Source organism: Cnephaeus nilssonii, assembly GCF_951640355.1.
Source record: "Cnephaeus nilssonii genome assembly, chromosome: 14".
NCBI lineage: Eukaryota > Metazoa > Chordata > Mammalia > Chiroptera > Vespertilionidae > Cnephaeus > Cnephaeus nilssonii.
The window spans coordinates 20,905,729-20,926,169 of record NC_137085.1 but is presented as its reverse complement, the minus strand read 5'-3'; the positions used below and the strand labels follow the sequence as shown (position 1 = coordinate 20,926,169).

The 20,441-nt window shown below is 44.3% G+C and overlaps 1 protein-coding gene and 1 pseudogene across 6 annotated transcripts in view; both read right to left on the bottom strand.

Moving 5' to 3' along the window:
* LOC307110611 (U3 small nucleolar RNA-associated protein 14 homolog A-like) overlaps nt 1-20,441 on the bottom strand; it is a 173,114-nt gene that overhangs the window by 75,171 nt on the left and 77,502 nt on the right. For all 5 annotated transcript variants that reach the window (XR_013814458.1, XR_013814459.1, XM_079789816.1 and 2 more), the window contains exon 4: nt 15,559-15,709. Coding sequence is in view for 3 of the 5 variants with exons in the window: in XM_079789816.1 (XP_079645942.1) it covers nt 15,559-15,709 (151 nt within the window). In the remaining 2 variants the exon portion in view is untranslated. The remainder of the gene's footprint in view (nt 1-15,558; nt 15,710-20,441) is intronic.
* Nucleotides 469-1,010, bottom strand: LOC307111053 (gamma-aminobutyric acid receptor-associated protein-like 2; annotated as a pseudogene). Its single transcript has one exon. The product of its transcript is annotated as a gamma-aminobutyric acid receptor-associated protein-like 2 (transcript).

Here is a 20,441-nt window from a genome sequence, read left to right as displayed (position 1 = left end):
TTGTTTTTTAATCTTTATTGTTGAAAGTATTACATAGGTCTTCCTCTCCCCCCGCCCCCCCCCACCCCATTAACCTCTCAGTCCTGCCTTTGTATTACTGACTGGGCTTGAATTAACAGTGCCTAGTGCCCTAATTCTTGTGAGAATTGAGACAAAGTCAAGATTCCCAACTGTTTTATGTCATGGTACAGAAAAAGATAATATTTGTACAGCACACTGGAGTAAATATGAAAGGTTACTTGTGCCAAAGAGGACCTCTAGAGGGTTCTGAACTCCCAGCCTCTGCCCATCCACCCTGTGGCTAAGGAATCAATATTGTATGGTAAACTGACTGACTGCTCAGCCAAATCAGTGGCCCTCCCAGTAAGAAGATTATACTTCCTCACCCTGTGGACTCATACATGGCCATGTGTCTTGTTTTGGCCAATGAGATGCAAGCAGAAGTGACATACCACTTTCAGGCAGAGTCTTTTTTATTTTTATTTTTTTAACTCTATGATAATTTACTGGTCTAAGGGAACAAAACCCTTCCAATGTATTAAGAGATCAATCCGGTTACAATGCACTAAGAGGCCTATGTGAAGAGGTTCTGGTATAGTAATTGAAAACAGACTGCTATTTACAAGATACACAAGCAGGTGGGGTGCACCTAGTCCAACACCGGCCCTCACGAGCAAAATGTGTTCTCTCTACAGTAGGCCACATGCAAGAATCCATCTTCACTTTTTTCCTTCTTGTAAAGTTGTCCCATAGTTAGGCTGGATTGTGGGACTGTCTTATCCACAACAGGAAGACTGCCTTTTCAGAAGGAAGCTGGATCCTTTTCCTGATGATCCACATGAACTGAGCCACAGTGATGTCAGATGGAACCAGATACTTCCGTTTATCAGTGTTGACAACCTGAGAGCCTGAGACTTTCCACGAACCTGGTCCGGATATTTCACTCAGATCTTCGCAGATTCCATGCATCTGTGTTCCAGCAAGTGGTCCTCCTCAAACATCCACTTCATGGTGGTGGTGGGGAAAGGATGCAGGGAAGGGATGCAGGTGGGGAAGAGATGTAGCCAGCTCTCAGAGCCATGTTGCTCAGAGCACCATCCACGACAACTCAGGCAGAATCTTTAAGAGCCAGTAAGTACTCTGCCTTGCTCTTTCCCTCTAGTACAGAGACCAGCAATGTTCCAGATCACCCTGTATCCCAGAGTAAAGACTGTATGGAGCAGAGCCACTGCCAACTCACAAGGGCCATCTAGCATAAGCAAGGAATAAAATTATTTTGTCTTAAGAGATCCGGGAGTCATTTGTTACTGCAGCAAAGCCTCTCCCATCCTGACCATGCCTGGAAAACCCAATGGGATCCTCTGATCACAGGGCAAGAAAGAGTACCGAAGAGTACCAGACAAATGTTAGTCATTTACATACACAAGCACCAATGGAGTACAAATAATTTTTTTTTTTTTTTTTTTTTTTTTTTAGTTTCTCAGCTCTGTCTTCTGAGGGTTTCCGCAGGCTCATAAATAGATAGCTGAAAATTACAGTTATCATACAGTTATCATAGCCATACAAAAAGGAGGTTATTTCTTTCTGTGTCTCTTCCATAGAGAACTAAACGCTCCCAGAAACTCTGTTGAAGCTTCTATAGCATATAATTATTATAATAATAAAAGCGTGGGCTATGCAGTCGCACATTCTGAGGCCAAATCTTGACTGGGTGATCTTAGTATGCTGTACAGCATGAGCAAGGGGCTCAATCTCAGTTTCTGCATCTGTGTAATAACAATAGGACCTAAGTCAGGGGATCATTGTCAGGAATAAATAAGTTAGTACATATAAGGGTTTTGGACAAGTACCTGGCATATGGTACACACTTTGTACATGTTAGTAGTGAACATCTACTTGGTCTCCCATCTTATAGGTTTTTTTAGAAATCTTCTAATTTTATGAGTCCCACCTTAATCTCCCTTGTAGCAAATTTATCTATGGCCAACCCAGAATTAAACAGGGAAAGGAATTCTGGGAAGTATAGTTCCAGTTTAGTTAGATGAAAACAAAGCACAGCTATCACCGGTTGCAAGGTAGGTCTCAGCAGACTGTACTGCCAAGCTAAGGGTTTGGAGGTGGGAGGGTCAGAGCAAAGTCATAGAAAATGTTTGTTTTCTCTTTAAGTAGATATGGCTTGATCAGCTTTGCATTTAAAAAGATATTTTATCCCAACTGGCGTGGCTCAGTGGTTGAACGTTCGCCTATGAACTGGGAGGTCACGGTTTGATTCTAGTCAGGGCATATGCCTGGGTTGTGGGCTTGCTCCCCAGTGGGGGTTGAGAGGGTGTGTGTGCAGGAGGCAGCTGATCAATAACTCTCTCTCATCATTGATGTTTTAATCTCTCTCTCCCTTTCCCTTCCTCTCTGAAATAAATAATATATATTTATAATATATACATATATTAGAAAAAAACCTATAGGTGCCAGAGTGGAGAATGATTGGTGGTGGGAGACAGGAAGCAGGAAGAACAGACTGTTGCAGTATGCTGTAATTTCTAAGGTGTTGTTTCCAATCCTTCTGGAACAAGGTAAGATAAGAATGTACAAGCAAACAATAGCTAAGGTAATTTTAGTTCTAATTATCTGTGATACAATAAAAAATAAAATCTATGCAGACACACCAGATTAAGATACTTTTCCTCCCAAGAGACATTTGGTACCTCTTAATTAGTCTCTCAAAATATGGTGTGTTATTGATTTAATTCCAAATATTTTTCTCATGACATTGTGCGTCAAATGATGAGAATAATTCACTTATATTTCCTCCTCATGTACAATTTAGGAAAAAAGAGATAAAAGGTACTGAATCTACTTACCTAAAACCAGAGCTTACTAATAGCCCTAGACTTGTGTGTGAATTTTAGTTCTGAAAAATACATTTGGAAGTAGAAGAGAAGAAATGCTCACCTCAGGGGACAACCCTCTACACTGAATATACAAGTGCTCCCCGCTCTCTCCCAGCCCTCCTTGTGACTGTTTGGGCTTGTGTGTCTAGTTCTGGTCAGTGAACTATAAACAGAAGCGACAGGTTCCATTCTGGGCCAAGGCAGATTAGAGCTGGGTTGCAACTTGGAAGGATAGATGACAGAGACACAAGATGAAGAGGGTTGCCTGACTAGAATGGGACTTCAGGTGAATGAGAAATGGGTTTTAATTATGAAAAATAATGAGGGGTTTGCTAGCTCAGATGATCTAGCATAGCCTGACTAATGTATCTGCCAAAGCCTGTGTCAGGCACCTTCCTACCTATTTTCCTCATTGATCCATCCAATTGAGCCAATGATACATGCAGGGCTTGGGAAAGTTATGTAGCTTACAAAAGCCCACACAGTTTGTAGGTGGCACTGATAGAATTTGAACCAATCAGTATGGATCCCAAACCTGTGATTTTTCTAGCCTGCCATACCATAGCACATCCCATTACCTTCCCACTAAGGACTCTAAAAAATCTGACCATGGATGGACAAGAAGCATAGATAAGAAGTATTGGGAGGGACACAAAGTTCTAGCTGGTTCAAGGCCCTCACCAAGTCTCCAAGTGTTCAGGTTTTCTCTTTGACCTCTCTTTCAACTTCTTTTTCCTTTTTTAAAACTTATTTATTTATTTATTTTTAAATGTATTTTTTATTTATTTGAAAGAGAAGAAATGAGGGGGAGAGAGAGATAGAAACATCAATGATAAGAGAGAATCATTGATCAGCTGCCTCTTACACGCCCCACACCAGGGATCGAGCCAGCAACCTGGGCATGTGCCCTGACTGGGAATCGAACCGTGACCTCCTAGTTCATAGGTTGATGCTCAACCACTGAGCGATGCCAGCCGGGCTCGTTTTCCTTTTCATTCTGGAGTCAAAGTAGCACTGGATTAAGAGCCTAGATTTTTGGCGCACTGCTGCTCACAAGCTGTGTGACCTTGACCAAGACACTCCACCTCTTCAAGCTTCAATTTCTTTGTTAGCAAAAATGAGGATAAAGAAACTACCTCAATGGGGTGGTGGTGATGAGGGTTACACGATATGGTGTCTGCACAGTACTCAGTGTGGGGTCTGGCACACTGTACTTGGTGAATAGTAGCTAATAAATGTGATAGCCCAAAGCAACCATTGATTTCAAGGTGAAATAGATTATTTTTCCAGTAAATGGTTTTTTTGTGTGTTTTTTTTTCCAGGAGCTAACTCCATAAATGGCCTTGGACCACAAAGGGACCATAGTCCCAACTTCAGAGGCAAGGGGACATTTTGTCAGCTTGCTCTCCTCTCCCATGCTTCAATTTAGGCTGACACTTTATTCCCATTTCTAGTTGCTGGCCTCCTAGAGAGCTCTGGACCTGGCATCAGCAGGCTGTTCTAAAAGAGCAGAACCTGTTTTGGAAGAGAGGTTCCATTGTGCATCTCAGGACCCTCAATGTCACTTGCTCACCTGCCAGTGGGAATACTAATTTCTGCTTTACAGGGTTTATAGGAGGAGTAAAGGAAATCCCTGAGGGAAAACCTACAGCATGTTGTCAGCATTTGGTAACTGAGCAAGCAGTATGAGTCTCCTGGCCTCAGAGGGGAAGCAGGGGCCAGCACCCTGTAGATTAATGGTGGAGGCTCAGCTGTGGGAAATTGCCCTGTGAGCCACACAGGGCCTTTATTTTATATTGTTATTATTTTTAAATTGTGGTAAGAACACCTAGTATGAGATCTACCCTCTTACCAATTCCTAGGTGCACAATACGGTAATGGGAACTATAGGCACAATGTTGCTCAGCAGATCTCTAGAACTTGATCACCTTGCTTACGGGAAACTTTATGCTCATTGAGTAGCAACTCCCCATTTCCCCCACTCCTGGCCCCTGACAACCACCATTTGACTTTCTGCTTCGACATGTTTGAGTTCTCCATGGACCTCATATAAGTGGCATCATGCAGGATTCGGCTTTCTGTGACTGGCTCATGTCCCTTAGCAAATGTCCTCAAGGTTCATCTGTTTCAAACAGAAGGTAGGATTTCCTTCTTTGTTGATGCTGAATAACATACAGCCTTTTGATAGTGGTGAGAGAGAAATTAGCATTTTCTTCTCTCTGATATACTTAATAATTATTAATTTAAAACTGTACATATATTTTACATTGACTAGAAAACAGAAAATTTAAGTAAATCCAAAAAGGGGGAAATGAAAAACACCCATAATTTTTACAGCAGAGATACTTAGATACCTTTCCAGACATTTTCATAAGTGTGCATTTTAAAATATATATATTTTGATTGATTTCATAGAGGGAGAGAGATAGAAACATCAATGATGAGAGAAATCATTGATTGGCTGCCTCCTGCACACACCCCCCACTGGGGATTGAGCCTGCAACCTGGTCATATGCCCTGACCAGGAATCGAACCGTGACCTCCTGGTTCATAAATCCACGCTCAACCACTGAGCCACACAGATCAGGGTAGGTGTGCATTTTTTAAATATAATAATGTATTTTGCTTTATAACCTGCTTAACTATGTTTTGAATCTATCTTATGACATCACTAAGTATCTATAACCAGTTACTATAGTGGCTAAATAGTATTACATTGTATGGATGGAACTTGGATTATATATGGTTTCCAATTTTTTGTTATTGCAAGCAACTCTGTGATCCTCAATGTTGGAATAAACACAAGGCAAAGCTTTATTAGCTCTGCTGTCTAATTCCTGTCCCCACTCTTGAATCCCTTCCTTGTCCCTATTATAAAAAATTAAGATGTTTTCCAGTTAAACCTACCTAATAACATATTAATAACTCTTAAGTCAAAAGATCATTGCTGAGAATAATTACAAAAGAGTCCCCTGTTTATAAAAACCCTATTCTTATTTCATATCAGAAACAGCAAAATCTACAGACTGAACTTCACAGACCAGAAGGCTCTCTTACAGATGTGAAGCAGGGTCTCCTTTGGTAAGGCAGAACTTCACATCACCACTTAGTAATTCAGACAGGGGGCAGATAGTTCCAAAATAAGGGAATGTGGTTGTGAAAGCAGTTTCTAAATTGTAAGCAAGGTTGCACAGTGGACAGGGCATGAGATGGAGTCAGACAAAATGAGGTTAACGTTAGCACTGATCCTTGTGTGCTGTGTGCTCTTGAGCACATCGCTTTACTTCTCTGAACCCTAGCTTCTTTCTCTGTAAAATGCATAATATCTATTGCAGAGTTGTTCTAAAGATTAAAAGGATAATAGAAAACACCAACTTTTTGCCACAAATTAATAGAGAGAGTAAATTTCTGTCTCGCCATGCAGAAAACAACAGAAGGGCAGCGGGAGTGAAATTTCTCCTTCCTTACTGTTAAGACCTGGAGAATAGCTAGAATCAAGGCTCTCTCCAGCTTAAAAGAAACTGTCTCTTAGTCCAACTCTGTCTGTGATATGTCAAGCCAACAGAGTTCTCCATTGATTGGGTGGCCAAAAATTACACCCACATTGGGATACTTCTGAGACTTAACTGGGTCGCTATAAATAGCAGGGTCAACAGGTGCAAACTGGAGCTCTCCCAGGCAGACTGGCCACCTAGTGTTAACTGAGTGATGACTACTCTAAAGTGGGAAAATCAGGGCATTTCATTTCAAAGTACTCATCTCAATTGTCTCAGTTGTTCCCTGTGTGATTGAGAAAAACAATTCAGTTGCAGACTGAAGGTTTATTTGACCTGTCCAGAATGACCCTTTGGCATCATCTCTGAATTGTCAATTCTGTCATGAGTCCTCTTGGAGCTAAGCAACCTTTCTTCTCTCCCCCATAAGTCTTGGTGTGCAAGTTTATAAGAGTTGTGGTATAGTTTTCCATTTACTCGACAGTTTTTATACATGTGCTGGACCCCAGACCCGCTGCGCTGCCTCAGGACCCGACCCCGACCCCGGGACCCCGACCCACCATGCCACAAGATCCATCCATGCACCTCCTGGTGGGTCCGGTCATTGGTTGTTACGGTGTTACGGCCACAGGCCTTTTATAATATAGATTACATGTCAAGGCTTAGGTGAAATTACAGGAACTACAAAGATGGCTGAGCCATAGCCTGCTTTCAAGGAGCTCACAGTGAAGCTAGGGAGATGAACACAGAAGCCACTCCCACAAATTCCAACACGGAGACACGTGCAAAGCACTATAGGACACAGCAAAGAGGGTGATTAACTTTTCTCTAGAAGGCTTCGCAGAAGTGAGGTTTGAGGCATCTCAAACAGTATTTTCTAAGTGCAGAAGTGTGGCAAGTGTTTAAGGAAGTCTGAGAGAGTGGAGTGTGTGGCTTAAAGAACAGAGTGACTGGACCTGCTGTAAAAGAGGGAGAGGGCTGGGCCTCCCAGCCCTGTTGGTTCTCTACAGGCCTCTGCTGTAGTGGCCATCTGAACTGCGACGTCTTGGCTCCTGCCATTACTTCAACCAAACTTGTAGCAGCTCCACAACTCAGAAAGCTTCAATGCATTTTCTTTGAACTTCTTTAATAGCATTGCTATTGTCTTTTTCAATTTCTTTAAGTGTGTGTGTGTGTGTGTGTGTGTGTGTGTGTGTGTGTTTATACTCAGTAAGCTCTATCAGATTTTTGCCACAATTTTTGTACTAATGAAAACTTTGTGAATAGATGCCACAGTCCGACTTTTAAAATACCTATAAGTAATTGATTTTTAGAAGAATGTTTCCTTATAGAATTCAAAACTAGTCTATTCATATAGGGAACCAATATGAGACCCAGACGCACCCTATACTGAGTTTACGGCCCTTTAAAAGTGTTTTTCTGCTATAATTTCTGTGGGCTATGAAAATGCCAATGTGAGTCTAAATAATTCTGACTTCTTTAGAAGGCAACAAATACTGCATTTGTTTGAAAACAATCCCTGTGTTAAGAAATGAGCAGTCCAGCCACATGGAGGTGGGAGGACGCAAAGGCAGCCTGTCCACCAACAGAGGGAGCCACCAACAGAGGGAGCTCTCAGGGAAAGCAGAGCCTGTGCTCATGTCATTGGATCTGAGGATGGGAGAGGGGGGAGAGGGTGTCCCAGAGTTTTGCTTCTCTAAGGAACTCTAGCTTATAAAGGACAGAAACTCAATACAAAGTGGGTTCAAGAATAACATGCCTGAATACTATAGAATGCAGACATTCAAAGGATACCATTGAAAAGAATCTCCTTCTATCTCTGAGCTCTGCTTTCTGATTTGTTGGCTTCATCCTCAAGCAGGCTCTCCCCTCATGCTGACAAATGGTTGCCTTGGTTCATATCTTTACACCTCAGCAACCCTAACAGAAAGGGTTGCCAAAAGTTCCAACAAAATCCTAGGATTGACTTTCATTAAATCAATGTGGGTTAGTTACGTGTCAATATCCAAAACAATTATCAAGTGCAGAAAGTGAAATAAGCTGATTTCTCCAATATTATTATCCAGGCTGAATCATCCTGGATCTTACATGAGGAGGGTGGAGGGTAGAAATCAGAGAACTCCATTTGGGCCTGATGGACAGAGAGATTGGGAGCCATGGTTTACCACTTCTATGGTGGTGACTATCTCACTTTCTCCTCTTCAGTTTTCTCTTCTTCCTAGATACTCATTCTAATTATTGTTTTCAACCCTCTTAGCAGTTGGGTGTGTCCATGTGACTGGGTTCTAGGTAATGGAAAGTGAGGAGAAGTAGTAGGTATTGCTTCTAGGCCCATCCAAACCTCCTAGCCAACTTTGGAGGCCGTGAGTAGAAGATGGTAGATGCACACAATGGAAAGAGCCTGGTCCCTGAATCTTTACCAATTGGAGGAAAGCGGCCCACCAGACAGGAACATCCACTGTGAACATTCTATCATGTTTGAAACATCATGCATTGGAGGATTTGTTTGTTACTGCAGCTCACATTATCTTAATGAGATGCAAATGTCCAAAAGGGGGGATCTGTAAACTGTACAGGCAAAAACAACTTGTGTCTACTGAAAAGCTTCTTTGTGTTTGGTGTTGGAAATTTCAGACATCTGGTGGGTTTAATCAGTCAGTAAGCATGGCCTGATGGAAACGCTGGCCAAGGAGTCAGAAGACATGGGTTCAAGGCCTGACTCTGCCACTGACAGCTGTCTGACCCTGGACATGTTGCTTCGCTCTGACCCTCAGTTTCTTCATCTGCAAAACAGCTACCTGACTGCCTCAATGTGAGAACCAAATACAATTATGTGAGCCTCTCTCCTTTCTCCCTTACTTCCTTCCCACTCTCAATTCCAATCCACTACTCAGAAGATTGTTTATGTTTGCCAAAGTGGCCACTCCTCATGCTTTCTTCCATACCCTGCTTCTCTCTGCGACTAGTAAAATCCAGTCCAGTCCACCTTCTACAAGGTTGTTTAATAATCCTTTCAAAACACAATGATGTCATTTCTCTTGGCCCTATTTTTAATCCTGAATCCAAGATGCATGAAGCCCTTTTAGTATGACCCCTCACAACCTGGTCTCAACCACCCTTTCTCATCTTATTATCTCTAGTTCAGGTCAAACAGACCTTCTCTCCATCCCCTGATGTTTCAGCTGCTTTTAAGACTGTTACCTCTGCCTGGGAGACGGAGCTGGAGATGCAGACTGGGAAGATCTCTGTAGAAGTCAGAACTGAAAACCTGGAGCTGGGGGATCAGTAGATAATGTAGGTGGAGAAGAGGAGTGGAGGGAAAGAAAAGTCAGAGAGAAATTCAGGAAGACCAATGTTCAAGTGGAAATCCAACGCAGAAGACAAATAAAAAGATGATGGTGTGAAGGAAGATGCAGAAGAGAGAAACAACACAGACCAGAAGGAAAGAAAAAGTGATAAGAAGGAGGGAAAGGTGGCCAGCATCAAATGCTGCAGGGAGTTCAGATGGGCAAAGAGAGAGAAGAAAGAGATCACTGGGTTTGGCCTGGAGGGAGTCAGAGAGTGTTTTCTCAGTGGAACAGCCGGGGGTGGGGACCAGCCTGCAGCAGGTTCAGGAATGAAGAGGAGGTAAGGGAAAGGAGGCAGTGGGAGGAGCCGATGGTTTTGAGAAGAATGGCTTGAGGTGGAGCCAGTTCCCTAAAAAGTAGCCCATTGTCCCTGGCCACTGTTGGTGGGGAGTGGCTCTCGGCCTCACCTGGTAGAGATTTCAGCAGCCACCACCTGTTTCTGGAGGCCCAGTCAGGCTACCGTAGCATGAGCCTTTTCCCACCACTGTTTGAAAGGAACCGAAAACCAGATGCTGAAATCCCATCTACTTCAAAGCTTCCTCATTCACTCATCTGCTTCCCAAATACCTTCCATTAGGAGCTCCTGGAGACCATGCCCCACATCTTGCTAACAAAGAAGCCATACCCAGTGCTGACCATCAACAGGATATATACTGAGCACAAGATTTAAGGGAATCAAACCACGGTTCCTCTACAGCAGCTCTGTGACCTTTGGCAAGGCCTGTCTGAGCCTCAGTTTCTTCATCTGTCAAATGACAACAGTTCTTACTCTAGAGGGTAGATGTGAGGATCAAGTCAGAAAACAGATGCTAAGCCTCAGTGTAAAGCTTTCCATGAGGGTTCATTGTTAACGGTTTTCTGATTGTGAGGACGCACATTTGCCTAGAGCTATGTTTATACCCAGTAACCTCTACCAGATTTTTGCCACAATTTTGTACTAATGAAATCTTTGTGAATAGATGCCATAGTCCGACTTTTAAAATACCTATAAGTAATTGATTTTTAGAAGAATGTTTCCTTATAGAATTCAAAACTGGTCTATTCATATAGGGAACCAATATGAAACCCAGACGCACCCTATACTAAGTTTATGGCCCATTAAAGGTGTTTTTCTGCTCTGTCATCTCCAATTCTCTTCCCCTCACAACCCACATTCAAAGCATCAAAAATCCTATCAGCTCTACCTTCTAAATATACCCTGAATCTGACCATTCCTCACCACCTTCACCATTGTCACCGTGGTGCAAACTGGCATCCTTGCTCTCTTGGGAAACTGCAAGAGCCATGCACTTGGTCTGGGCCTGCCAGTCCTGCCTTCCTACAGTCTCTCTTCTCTCAAAGCAGCCAGAATGGCTTTCCAAAATGCTGCCAGATCATATCATCCTCCCCTCAAACCCACTGATGGCTCCTCATTGTGTGTATAAAACCCCCCTAGGTCCCTGCAAGCTCTAGAAGGCTCCCCATGTCCAGCGGCCCTGGCTGCTCCCAGACCACACCATGACCTGCCTCCCACTGTCCAGCGGCCCTGGCTGCTCCCAGACCACACCATGCTTGTTCCCGCTCCAGGGCTTCTGCTCTCATGTGGGACTCACTCCCTTATCTGAGTCAGGTCTTTGTTCAAACAGCATCTCCCCAGAGAGGCCTTCCAGACTATTCTATTTCAAAGAGCCCCCTCCCAGTACCCCAGCCCCATCCCTAGCTCAGCTCTTTTACTCATTCCTAATCGACTGTTGTCTCACCTACAACCAGCCTCCTGCTTTATTCCCCATCATGAAACCAAGAGGACCATGTGGAGGATGTGTGCCCTCAAGGAAAATCCCCTCCACATCCTTTCCCAGGAGGGAGGAGGGAGGGCCTTTTGTGAGGCTGTCTGCTACACAACTGTCCCAGGTTGGAGGGCTGCCTGGGCTTCTCTGAGCTCTGCTCTGTCCTGGAGGGACAGTGAAGGGGAAACGGATCCTTCAGAACCTGTGTGCACAGCCCGAGGAAGCAAACCTGTTCTTGGTAACAAAGGAGACTCCAAGATGTCTTGATAGCTTTGCTCTCAAATGGCTAAAAGAAAAACAGGAAAGGCAAGGGGGCCAAACATGCACCCATGAAGACATCCACAGCTGGGAGTGTGGGGGACAAGGGGCGTTTAAAGGGAAAAGCTCAGAAGTGGCCAAATATACAGCAGCAGAAGTCACGGAGTGCGGAGGTCCCAGCATGGCATGGCTGGAAGCAGCCTGAAAGGTCTGCCAGTCCAACGTCACAGCCACGCCCGAAGGTCTTCTGCGGCTTCCCTGCCAAGAGTCAGACCCCGCTCCTGCACTGCTCACCTACCTGGGCACGTCCCTGCCCCAACACCAAGGCCCGGCTCTGCACATCTGTGTGTGTTAGAGAGCTCTCCCTTCCGGTATTCGGAAACCTACCTTCCCTCTGCTTCCACCCACTAATCCTAGGTCCACGCCCTCGAGACCTCACAGAACAAGTCCAGTCCTGCTTCCCGGAGGCAGCCCTGAGAAATGCCCCAATTCCACAGCGTCTGTGAACCCTTCACAGCAGGTCTGAAGTGGGCTGCAGGAGAGAAGCCTTCTCTTAACAAACAGGTCTAGCCTTTCTGGTTAGGAGAGCTGTCTGGACAAAGAAAACCAATCCTGCTTGTCTTTTGAATCTGCAGCCTGATAGGAAGGGAACAATAGCCCTGGGAGAGGTGCGGGGAGGACCTGACTCTTCACATCTTAATGAAGGTGTGAACTTTGAAGCTTTATTATGAACACTTGAAAGCTTACCCCTGGCTAAGCTCCTTTCAGCTGCTCACAGTCACCTGGATAATGAGGCCACAGCTGTGTGGGAAGCTGCTGGGGCCCGGGAAGGGGAGGACCAGGGTTATCTGGGCAAGAGCCTGGCTGGTGCTGGCAGAAAAGCCACCCTTGGCTGCAGGTTCTGCCCCGTGACCAGGCCCTGGTGGCTTTCAGGGACAAGGAATTCTCTGTTCCAGTGGAAGGAGAGCAATTACCCCATGAAGGATAGGAGAAAGGCCTGGAGAGTCCCTTTTAAACAAAAAACAAAACAAAAAATGTAGGTAAAAAAATAATGACTCACACCTGATGGCACCTTCCACCACCACGTCATTTCGATTCACACTGAAGGTTCTGTGAAGCAGAACATACAGTGGCTCACAGAAGTCAGTGCCCCTGTGTGAGGTCACTTAGCCAGCAAATGGCAGGTCCATTAGTTCCAACCCAGATCCCATTGCCCACAGGGTCAAGTCCAAATTCCATAGGGTAGCACAGAAACTAGGCAGGCAGCACCTGGCCCCTGGTGTCCTTCACACTCATCTCTTTCTGTTCACCACGGAACCCTCTGTCCAACCACCAGCACTTCCTGCCAACCCTCAAACACACCAGCCGCCTCCCCTCCCTTGGCCTCCACATGAATTCTCCCCAAGGTGTGGTGAGCCTTCTCCTTCAACAGCCAGCTCAGTTATTACTTCCTCTCCAATGGACTTTGGCATTTCTCTACTTTTGTACCTAGACATTAGTGCTGTTTCCTAGATGTTTCTGTCTTCCCCGAAGTCCCTTCTGAGTCCACGGGAGGATTACACTGCCTGGTTCAGAAGTGCTTAGATGGGGCCTTGTAACATTCCAGTTCTGGAAAAGTTCTATAAAGAAGTGAGAGGTTGCACTTCTAGGCCAGAGAATTTAATCACCAGTGAAAGACCATCAGATCTCTCTTTCCCTCTGGCACTGCAATGGGCAATATCTGAGCTAGCCCTGCTCCCATCAGCCTGAGCAACCTAGCAATTCTGATGAGTGGAGAGCTCCCATCATCACCAACACCTCCCCAATCTCCCTGCCAACTCGTGATGTATCTCTATTGTATCCTCTGAGATTTGATGATAAAGCCTAAACTGCGGTGGTGACCAGAAATGGCCAAACCATAAAACCACTGTGACTCTGATTCTTAAACAAGGCTGAGCCAGTCAGTATCCAATAAAGGTGGGTGTCAAGACACTCTGTCCTCCACGCCCACCCTGTCCTCTAGTTAACCCGGTCCCTTTCTGTCAGGATGTGACTCTGTCCTTGGTCTTTGCTCCGCTCCTGTGTCTGCTCAATGCACAAACTTCTTGGCTCTGCCTCTCATATCTAGCCCCTTTGACTGGAGGGTGAAAGTTAGCCTCCCTGATTTTGATCTTCAGTGCTTTTGCTGTTCTCTCTCTCTCTCTCTCTCTCACTCTCTCTCTTTCTCTTTCTCTCTCTCATATGAAGGAACATGGACTCCCAAAGATGTCCATGTCCTAAGCCCACGTCCTTACATGGCAACAGAGATTTTGTAGCTGTGGTTAAGGGTATGAACCTTGAAATGGGGAGAATAATCTAGAGATCATCTGGGTTTGCCCAATCCGATCACATGAGTGTTTATAAGTAGATATTCCTTCCCAGCTGAGTCAGAGATGGAGATGTAACTATGGAAGAAGGGTCAGAGAGATGCTGTGGAACTAGAATTAAAGGTATCAAAAGAAGAGGAGCAACTGCCAGCACAATGGTTGGGAGAAAGCCAGATTTGGGATTTAAATGCTAACTCTGATGTGTCCTAGGTATGTAACCTTGGGCTGCTCGTTGCTTAACCTTTCTGAGCCTCGGTTTCATCATCTGTAAAATTTGACAGTAATGCTCATTTGCAAAGTTGTAAAGATTAGGCAAGATAATGTATGGACTGTTCCTAATAGAGTACCTGGCACACAGTAGGCACACAACCAATAGCATCACATAGGAGTGGAGCACAAATGAACAAAGGATGTGAATTTCCTGTTGATCACACATTAACCACTAGGGAGTGCTCAAGACCCCTCCTTTACTCCATCCCCAGAAGAAGAAACTAATCTGTGATACTGAGAACACAGTAGGACATCAAGCTAAGGGATGAAGTCTTCAAAGGCAGGAATGGAAGAGGTTAATGCTTATCTGTCAAGAGCTACTTCTTAGATCTCACATTGTGAGTGGCTTTTCTCTCTTTCCTTCCACATGGCTGGCAGAGTCAGATGGACCAGGGGTAGTGGTGTGCTAGAGCCAAGCCAAGTGATAAATTTTCAGAAATTCTGCAAGCTGGTGTCAAACAGCTATTATTTAATATTAAATTATATAAACTTACAAGTAAATAAATCAAACAAATTAAAAACAAAAGTAATTACTCAAAAATCATCAGTTCCTAATTATTTTACAGCAGTTTACTTGAGGTTATTTATATCTATTGTATCTTTATGGTAAAAATGCTATCTAATGGTGTACTACTACACATCTCTTCCCATCCCAACATTCACAACATTCAGTGATATCATATTGGTAACTTGAAATTGGCCATGGTGGGAGAATTTGCACCACAGAAATTGGCAAACACTAGAAACCAGGGCCTGATTTATTATTTTGTTGATTATCTAAAGCAGAGGCCAGTAAATTACAGCTCATGGGCCAAATCCAGCCCCTGCCTGTAATATCTTTCAGATTTTGTACAGCCTACTGTGAGCTCATAGACCAGCACTGTGAGCTGCAAAAACCAAGCTGGGCATCCCCCTCTGCCTTGTATCACCCTCTGCTACCCGCACCTGCTTCCCTGGCTGGTGGCCACACCTCGCCACTGCCCAGGATCCATGCTGGTTGCCACCTACGTACTGGAAACTCTGCTGTTGGCAACTGCTGAGAACTGAGCAGTTGAATCTCAGTCCAGGAGTTGGAGGCTTGGCAAGTCACTTGGCCTCTGGTCAGCTTCCCAAGTTAAGAAGGCTAGGCTCTTTAGAAGAGAAAGGTGTACCAGGGTGTGGGTGTCACCTGGACAGACAGTAAAACTGACCTTGGCAGTCAACATGAGCTGCTTGCTCTTCTTGTGGGCAAAGTCCTTGTGAAAAAGCATGGCTCCTCGTTGGGCGATGGCCTCTGGCTGGGAGAAATGTGGGGCTGGCAGTGGTAACAGTTGGTTTCTCACGCTCTGGGAGCAGCTCAGCCTAGCAAATAAACAATTATAATCCAGTTAGTGAGTACCAAAGGACTGAGGCATGTAGGTAGCTGGCTGGATCCAAAAGTAGAGGATGAGGGCTGGGCTGGCAAAAAGAAAAATCCGTTAGGGAGAGTAAACAGACAGTTCTCCATTGAGTTCTGTTCTACCTTAGTTGGGCCAGGCCCAAACATTCAAAGATGAGCACCATCTCAGAAGGAATGTTCTTTTTCCTCTTTGTGGGATAGCACGTTATACTGGAATTTGGCCAAATCCTGGCTTGCCTCATCTCCCAGGATTAATTTTAATGGCCTCCCAGAAAGATTTCATACTACACTTCTTGGACAGAAATGTGTGAAGGTTCCCAGCAGAGAAGTAGAAACAGATGCCTTCCTTCCATCAGACGGTTTGTTGGCCAGGAGAAAGAAACTGGGCGGGTCCACATTCCTTTCGAGTCTGAAAGGCTCAGAGCGAACCCTAGAAGACTCAAGAGGTAGAATCTATGCTATCACATCTCAGATAAGAGAGTAATTTATTTCAGGTTTGTAATATCTTTCAGATTATACTGCACTTGTCCATGTATGGCCCTGCTTACACAACTTGGGTTTGAGGAAGGAACATAGATTCTAAAATTAGATCAACCTGGGTTCAAATCCTTCTCCTGCCATTTACCATGAGACCCTATACAAACCACTTCAGATCTCAGAGCCTCAAGTTCTTCATTTGGAAACTGGAGTTAATTATAACTATCTGGGAAGTAGCTGTGAAGATGAAATGACTATGTGTGAAGCCTGATACATACAAGGCCCTTAATGAATGGTACCTATGGTGCTAGAGGCAGCAGGCTCACAAGAGCCAATTGGTAAATATTCAGGAATGTTGAGTGGTTAAACCATTGGTAGCCTGAAATGATGTATTTATACCATAGAAACTGGCTAATGCCACCCAACGTTTTCCTAGACTTACCCAAAGTCAGTAAGTCAGAAATATCCAAACTTTTTTGTCTACAAATCTACTCCACTCTCCTCTCTACCATGGCAGCATAAATCCAATTTTGATCACACACAGATCCTATTGTGGCTTCTGATACCCCTTTTCCAGCCATTTCAGAGAAGATGTGACCTTTCAGGGCCCCGGTTCCCCCCCTGGGAACTTGGTTCTATCTTTGCATCAGAAAGCCACAACTGTGTGCCAGCTATAGGAAGCTCCAACCACATCTCCAAGGGTTCACACTTGCACTCGGATATCGAGTGTGACACGGTTAGCATTAGAATAAAGGAATCGAGAAAAAGCAAGTGAGTGCAAAGGGTTAATTTCACTGTGTACTTATCACAGCATTTCTACAGACACTTCACTGTCTGCAGAGCATCCTTATGCTAAGTGGCTTCAAGAGCTCCAAAAACATTCTCTCTGTCCTTCTACTATCCCAGTGGGGAGGGTTGGAGACCAGGCCCCTCAGTTTACAACCGAGACAAGTGACTTGCCCACGTTGCCTGAGGAACTGGAGGCAGCTGCAGTGACTCTCCTTTCTCTTCGGCCCAGGCTGCTCCACCCACGAGCAAAGAGCAGAGCAGCAGCTGTAGCCTCCCTCCTGAAGCCAGAGGAAATGTCAAGGGCTATCAAGACTCTAGCTGCAGGGCACAAACTCATTACCAGGTAGGGTTAAGGAATAAAAAAAAAATCTCCTGTATGATATACTACCATTCAATTATGAGCTTCACCCAGGCTGGACGTGGTTGACATGGTCCACAATCAAGATTCTAAAACCAGTCTGGGTGAGGACATAGTTTGCATTCTCTGGCTGTGGGATGAACCTGAAGTAGGGCTGGAAAAAAATAAATAACATGGAGAGAGGTTCACGCCACTAGATTATTCGAGCTGACATTATTACTATCACGCCCAGTGATTACGCAGAAAATAAAGGCAGAGTCCCACTTGTCTAATTTGATTATCAGACACGCTCTGTGTTGATTACTAACCGCTGCTTGCAATTGGGGGCAGAAAAGAGGTAGCCAACCAGCTGAAAGCCAGGAAATCACACACAGGGGCCTGAGGTCTGTAGTAAACGAAATTTAATAAGGGGGATGTGCTTTCAGATAAAGAGGTAAATAACAGGCGGAGAAGGGGGAGGTTCCAGTTATATAGGTGGGAAGGGGATTCTGGCAGACCTGGAGTATGGCCTGTGTTGAGAGGCTCAGAGCAAGAGTAAAAGTGAAGGAGGCAGAGGAATGAAAAGAAAAAAAGAAAAAGAAAAAAAGGCAGTGAATTAGAGATGAGATTACGGTGTTGGCCTCAGGAGAGGTGATTATAAGTACTGTTGGGGGCAGTGTACAGGAGGCTTCTGTGTATATAGAGAAACGTGGCCAAATAAAAGGACCCCAGAGCCAAGCAGGGAAAGATCAGAAGATGGAAAGCTAGCATCTGCTTGGAAAGCACTGTTGATTGCACAGGAGAGAAGGCCGGCTCTGAGGCTGCTCTGCTCCAGCATGTTAGCAAAGAACCCCGGCAGCCGTATTCACTGGGCACCTAGCAGTTCACAGTCTGCACCAAGACTCCAGTGGTGGCCATGCCATTGTCTAAAGATATTCACATGTGCAACCCACAATCAAACAGCCCAAGTAAAAGCACTTTGAACTACTGAAGTGGTGCTGATAATAGAGGGAAAATGCTGGGCTTTTGAAGTCCGGAGACTGGGCTCTGTTCCTCCTCATCTGTAAAATGGGGATAATAATATAGTTCATACTTGGAGGGACGGAGGAAGAAGACGATTTAAAATAAGGGGAATGATGGAGCTCTCTAAGGATTGAAACTGTAAAATCAGCATGTTACCAATCAAAGCAGAGATAGGCAAGGTCACATTAAAGAGACAGAAAGACAACCCACAAGAGTTTGACTAAAAGTATTAACATCTCCAAAGAATAAAATTGTGTCACTAAAGGGGGCTTATGGGAAATGGAAGCATGACAAGGAAGTGCCTCTCCTAGTGAGTTCAGACCTAGAGGATTATGGTTCCATGGACAAGACCGCACCTACTCTGATAATCTTAGGATGAGGCTGTTCAAGAATCCAACCATCTACCTCTATGCCGTGGTTGCGTGCTCAACAGCCAATCTTTAGTGTGGCTTGTTCTCCTGGGGAACAGCTCTGCCCCAGGAGAATGTGTTGGCCTTACTTGGAGAGCAAAACCATGTGTTCACTGAGCTTTTCCCAGGTGAGCAGCTAGGGGAGGAGCCCTGTTGCCTGAGCAGTGTTCTCTGACACAGCATGAGGTTTTCTGTTAGGCCAGGAACCGGCCAGGCTCCAAGGTACGAAGCTGCACCAGACACTGTCTTTGCCTTTAAAGGGGGAAGCCAGGCATACCAATAATAGAATGTGGTAAATGCTGCACAGAGACCTGTTGTTAAAGGACTCTGTGCCTCTGCGTCCCTCAACTATAAAAAGTGGTAATGGCACAGATAAGTTTATACATGTAAAGCATTCAAAACAGGGCAGGCACATAGCGAGCTCTCCATAAAGGTCAGCCGTGAGCAATTCCTGGGCACAGCAGCATGTGTCCCCACTTCACTGTACCTGCTGTCCCCTCGACTTGAAACTTTTATTTCTTAATGTCATTTTTACAGCTGTAATGTACTTTATCATTATTAATAGGATTGTCAGGCTATAAACACTATGGTACACGCAAAAGAAAAAAAAACAGCTTTGTTCAAGACTGAAATAATAATTTATAAAACAGGGAACAGAAAGATCTTCTAACACATTCACAGTTTATTTTAATACTTTCCAAATACATGCCAAGGAAGGCAGTGTTTATAAATAGCATTCAAAACAGCCCCTTCCACTTTCTGGGTGAATGTGCACCAGCTTGTCAATGTCCCCATTGTGCAGGGCCCAGAGCTGGATAGAATTAAAAATCCTCTTACCCAGGAAAACTTGCAGCATAGTTGGTCTGACACATACAATGATTTGTTAACTCAATCTGCAAACATAATTAGAATAACTCTGAGCCTGGAAGATGGGGATGAATGTGATGGTACCGGGCCTTGTCTGCCCTTAAAGAGCTTATAATCAAATGGAGGGCTAGATGTGGGAGTGGCTAAATACGGTCTCAGGCAGAAATACATGAATGCTAAGGAAACATTAAGCAGCTAGAAACACCAAAGTCTGAACTCTTTGAGGGCAAGATTTTGCCCGTGTCCCTTTGCCTGTAGTGAAAAGAAAGAAGTCCTAGTATGGTAACTGGAAATCTAAACTCTGGAATCAGACAACCCGAGTATAAATCCCAGCCCAGACTCTTGACTGGGTGAGCTGTTAACTTCTCTAAACCTCAGTTTCCTCATCTTTAAAATAAGGATGCTAATAATAACTATTCTCAAAGGGATATTGCATTTGGGATATCTCTATTATTTCATAATAATAGTAACTGTCTCATTGGGTGAAGATTGAGATAATGGACATAAACACATATCACAATACCTGCCACATAATAAATTAGTAGTAATCTTACTCTGCTCACTTCCCCTAACACCTAGCATAAAGCTAGCTCACAATAGGTACCACTAATAAATATATGAATAAAAAAATTCAAGAATAAATGAAATAATTAATGAGATAAATTACTGTGTGGAAAAAAAAAGTGTAAACATAATTACTCTTTTAAAAAATATTTTTATTGATTTCAGAGAGGAAGCGAGAGGGAGAGAGAGAAACAAACATCAGCGATGAGAGAGAATCATTGATTGGCT